Source organism: Chanos chanos, chromosome 5 (assembly GCF_902362185.1).
Source record: "Chanos chanos chromosome 5, fChaCha1.1, whole genome shotgun sequence".
Taxonomy (NCBI): domain Eukaryota; kingdom Metazoa; phylum Chordata; class Actinopteri; order Gonorynchiformes; family Chanidae; genus Chanos; species Chanos chanos.
In genome coordinates, this window is record NC_044499.1 from 492,501 (window position 1) to 497,500 (window position 5,000).

General features: G+C 45.2%; 1 protein-coding gene across 1 annotated transcript in view; it reads left to right on the forward strand.

Moving 5' to 3' along the window:
* esyt2a (extended synaptotagmin-like protein 2a) overlaps nt 1-5,000 on the forward strand; it is a 38,218-nt gene that overhangs the window by 581 nt on the left and 32,637 nt on the right. Inside the window, exon 1 of the mRNA XM_030773512.1 lies at nt 1-261. This exon is cut by the window's left edge and continues 581 nt beyond it. Within this exon, the coding sequence (XP_030629372.1) occupies nt 1-261 (261 nt within the window). The remainder of the gene's footprint in view (nt 262-5,000) is intronic.

Below are 5,000 nucleotides of genomic sequence, written 5' to 3' on the forward strand. Positions count from 1 at the left end.
GAGGACCCGCAATCCTCCGTGGCCGATGCCACGCAAATGGGTATTAAATTCGCCAAGACTTTCGTGTTGATATTTCCGATATACGTGCTGGGATATTTTGAGTTCAGTTTCAGCTGGGTTCTGATAGCCTTAGCGATGGTTTTTTGGCTGAAACGAAATCAAGGTGAGAAATACACGAGAATTAACCGAGCCTTGGCCTTCTTCGAACACGAAGAGAAACGCGTGCGTCAGAGTTTGACAACTTCGGAGCTACCGCCCTGGGTGAGTTTACAGCCTAATTTTAAAAACACACTTTGCAGAACTTCTGTTTACAGTATTAGAATAAAAACCGACAAACCTGGTGCACTGGTTTACAACAAACAAACACTCTAGGGTTAGCGTGTTACAATAACGAGACTGTCTGTTTTAAGGACAGCTCTCTGGAGTCGTGGCAAGTAATTTACTTTTGTCTAAGGATTTGGAGTCGTTAGAAGTGCGGAATTGTCCGCGGCGCCTCTGACCTAAATAAGCTCATGTGTCTCTATCTTTCTGCGGGTCCGACTGACGGGTTCAGGGCCAGAATGAGTAAACATTCCCCTGTCTCCGCGGGTGAAAGTCTAACACTACTGCCAGCAGTAACGTCGGTCTTTCCTCTCTCAGTTTATCTGGAAAACTCAGTACAGTTCTTCTCTCACGCAGGAGGGTTTGTGTGTGTGTGTGTCTGAGGCCTTGCATAGGCCAGCCTCCACCCCTCTGCTTGGGTTGGGCAGTAAGTTAAATTCCTCGGTGGCACGATGTCAACCCAAAACACTCCCTGAAGGAAAAACTCGACACACGACTCGCCCGCTCTGACATGCATCTCTGTACCTCACAGATTCACACACACACACTCACATCGCCGAGGGATTTTACAAATGTTTCTTCACCCTAAACTTTCAACCTCAGATCTCAGGTGACACCTGATACCATAACTCGTCTGTTTAAAACCCTAAACGGGAGCTGTGCTCTTTATCCTCAAACTCACTCCCTTATATCTGCCTCTGCTCAGCCTGGCCCCCATGCTCCTCCCCACGGTCACAGCACTGGGAGGAGGCGACGGGCCACCATGTCACCCCCGAATTCATTTAGGGTTTTACTGCTTTGCGAAAAGCGGAGACGTTAGAACCAGAGACCCTGCGGTGCTCAGTCAACAGCCCTCAGTGCCTAAACAAAGTCTCAAACCAGCGACCCTCTGGGTTCTGACTCTAAACTGTGGAACAGTCCCCAGTCTCACTGATGTGTGGAGAGATCGTCCTCTGTAGTGGAGCTCTCTGATCTCAGACCTGTGTAACAGGTACAGTCATGTTTGATTCATCTGTTGCACGTCTGTTGATTCATGGGAAGGAACATGTTCTCTCTGATATCGGCCTGTCCGGGGTTCAGTCTCACCCAGCTCAGATGTGTGTGAGGAGTTTGCCTTTGCCAGTTCATGAGCAGTATGGATCTTTAAGTCCTGTGGACATCAGAGTGCTCACACTGGTCATAGATCTATGTGACCAAGTGATGTCACATTTTCACTGGCTCTACTACAGACACACTGAATTGTGGAAGACCACTTTAATTATGGCCCATTATGACTGTAGTCCTCACCATAAAGACTGAATTCAGGAGTTAACCATAAAAACTGTCCTTACCTTCTAACCTAAACCAGCTTTAAACCTAAACCAGCTTTAAACCTAAACCAGCTTTAAACCTGAACCAGCTTTTAACCTAAACCAGCTTTTAACCTAAACCAGCTTTTAACCTGAACCAGCTTTTAACCTGAACCAGCTTTTAACCTAAACCAGCTTTTAACCTGAACCACAGTCTGAGTCTGAGCCCCTCTCCTCACCCTTAAACCTTAACCCATGACCCATGACCCATGACCTAACCTCTCACACACACACTTCCACCACCTCTCTCAGCGGTGATAATGACAGGACATTTTAACTGGCGGTCTGCATGTGTGTGTGTGTGTGTGTGTGTGTGTGTGTGTGTGTGTGAGGCCTTGGATCAGTCATCAGTGAGATTACATGTAACATGTCCCTGTGACAACATTGAGCCAAATCATTCCCACAGACTGCCACATGGCCAGGGCACCGCACTGTGTGTGTGTGTGTGTGTGTGTGTGTGTCTGTGTGTGTGTCTGTGTGTGTGTGTGTGTGTGTGTGTGTGTGTGTGTGTGTCTGTGTGTGTGTGTGTGTGTGAGACAGAGACAAAGACAGGGTGTAAGTGGAGTTGGCTGCTTTATTTAAATGGGGCATGCTAAGACGTGTGTGTGTGTGTGTGTGTGTTTGCTGTGGGGTACTTCTATTTTGGGTCCAGAGTGGTTTGGTGGAGTGTGTGTGTGTGTGTGTGTGTGTGTGTGTGTGTGTGTGTGTGTGTGTGTGTGTGAGAGGACAGCTGTACTCTGATGGAAAACAGTCATTCATGTATTCAGTGCTGTGCAGCCCCACTAAAGAGCTATGCAGAGAAACACATGCTTAAAACACAGTGTGTGTGTGTGTGTGTGTGTGTGTGTGTTTACAGGTGGTCTGTCAGATATGCAGGTAAATGTTCTAGGAGTCTGACAGTCATGGAAGGGAAGTTTGGAGTCCTCTGTAATGAGAGTTGCTGGTTCTCAGAGACAACTTCAGATGTGATGAATCATTCTCCTTTATTACATGATCACGGGAGGAGCTCACCTCAGAGATGAAGTGCAGTTCTCACCAAGGTTGAGGAACACAGAGCTTTTCATACAGTGAGACAAACTTCCAAGGACAGGTGTGAGGGTATACAAGATCACTTTTCTCATGGAGCACAGGATACCAGGTGTTTGCTCCCAGGTGTGACAGACACACAGAGGCCTTGTCTTCTACATAATAAATGCCAATTGTTCTAACACACAGACACATTTTGCAGCATATAGTAATTAGGCAAGCACAGATCTCTATAATATTGATACTTCATCATGTCAGTAGTCATGAGGCACATTTTCCTTCTGAATGTTCTAATCATAATGCAAGGCCATATTTTTCCCACAGTAAAAAGGCCTCAGGTTTAGACTGTGTGTGTGTGTGTGTGTGTGTGCGTGCGTGTGTGTGTGCGCATGCGTGTGTGTGTATGTGTGTGTGTGTGTGCGTGCATGTGTGTGTATATGTGTGTGTGTATATGTGTGTGTGCGTGTGTGTGTGTGCGTGTGTGTATGTGTGTGTGCGTGAGTGCGCGTGCCGTGTATGTATGTGAGTGTGTGCGTAAGTGTGCGTGTGTGGTTGTGTGTGTATGTGTGTGTGTGAGTGAGTGTGTGTGTGCGTGAGTGTGTGTGTGTGTGTGGAGCTGACAGACTGTTTTGGTTGGCTGTGAGGCGATTTAGTCCCGCCTTTTTTTGGCATTCACCCATTCAGGTGTTTGATGTGCTTCTGTTCAAAGGTGTAGGAGAAGTAACTGAGGTGTCTGTGGAGGGGACAGTGATGTCATAACGCCATTATGGCTTTGGTGATCAGATAAGCAGCTGATTGGACAGGGATCAGTGGGAGGGGTCGACTGCTTTCGCAAACTCTCTAGTGCCCAGTCACAACGGGCCTTCTGAACTAACCAGCATCTCCCCATTATGGTCATATACACCCACATTAACTCATTAACTCTGTGTGTGTGTGTGTGTGTGTGTGTGTGTGTGTGTGTGTGCGCGCTAGGAGTGTGCGATATTGACAAAAAATGATATCTCGATATTTTCTGGGATAAGTAGACGATATTTTGCATCCTTCAAAATGTGTTTGTAAAAGTATTATAATGTACTAGCTCACTTTTGTTGATAGTTTATTAATTGTTGTTAATAGGATAATAATTAACTGATGAACAGGATGCTTATTATACGGTTACTTGCCAAAGTGATAAAAGAAACTTCACACAGTGTTTCATCTCAATGATTTTATTGCCGTTTTCTGGCTTCCGCTGAGAAAAATAGTCCTTCTAGAAAACAGAATTTAAAAGTTGTAAGTGTTGCGTAGCAATGTGTTAGGCTACCTGCAGACTCATCAGCTTGTTGCAGAAATGATGTTTATTTCCGTCACGATAAGTGAACGGACTACGTGCGGAATGACTTGAAAGGTGTGAATGAGAAGCGCAAAATCTATTGCCATGGGCAGCGGTCATTAATTTTTTTCAGTGGTCGTTATGTAAGGGATAATATGTAATCCGCCAGTCATTATCGAAAAATAAATCCCCACAGGACGAACCGGACCCCGACCCCCGAGATTTTATTGCCTTGTCGTGGCTTCCACTGAGAAAAATAGTGCTTCTAGCAAATAGAACTTTAAAGTTGCAGCTGTTGCGTGGCATCGTGTTATATACAAATTACCAGGAATTTTCGTTACAAGTGAACGGACTACTTGCGGAATGATATGAAAGATGTGAATGAGAAGCACAAAACCCGTTGCCAATGTAAGCGGTCATTAATTTTTCTCAGCGGTTATTAACATTTTTCAGCGGTCATTATCAAGAAATATCGGACCTCTGAACGTTGGGATGGCCCATTCAATTCAAAGAAACTTTCTGCAGCATTCTGAGGAACCGTATAATAATGCACAATTATCACAAAAGCAGTGGCTGTGTTAACTAAATAAAGTAATAATACTAAAAAATAAGACAATTCCAATAAGAGAATAATAGGACCTTTCTGTAAACAGTCTCTGACACTGAAATAGGCAGGTCATTCACTCATAGAAATATTGAAGTGCTGCTTTTCTTCGGGACTAAATTGTCCAACGTGGCGTCTCAGCGGAGGCCATTTTTCCGCATCGCTAATGTAACGTTTTCTTTGGGTTTCACAGGTTTGTTGTTAGTGGGCGTATACGCAGTCCCCTTGGGTCACCTTTGATCGCGGTAACTGCAAAGGCACGATCTTCCCTGTTCTTCAACCTAGATGTCTGGGCAGCCAGAGGGAACTGGTCTGCGGACCTGTGTGATTAGAGATTAAGATTAAATCTGCGTGATCACACATACACACTGTGAGCAGTGAATTTGAC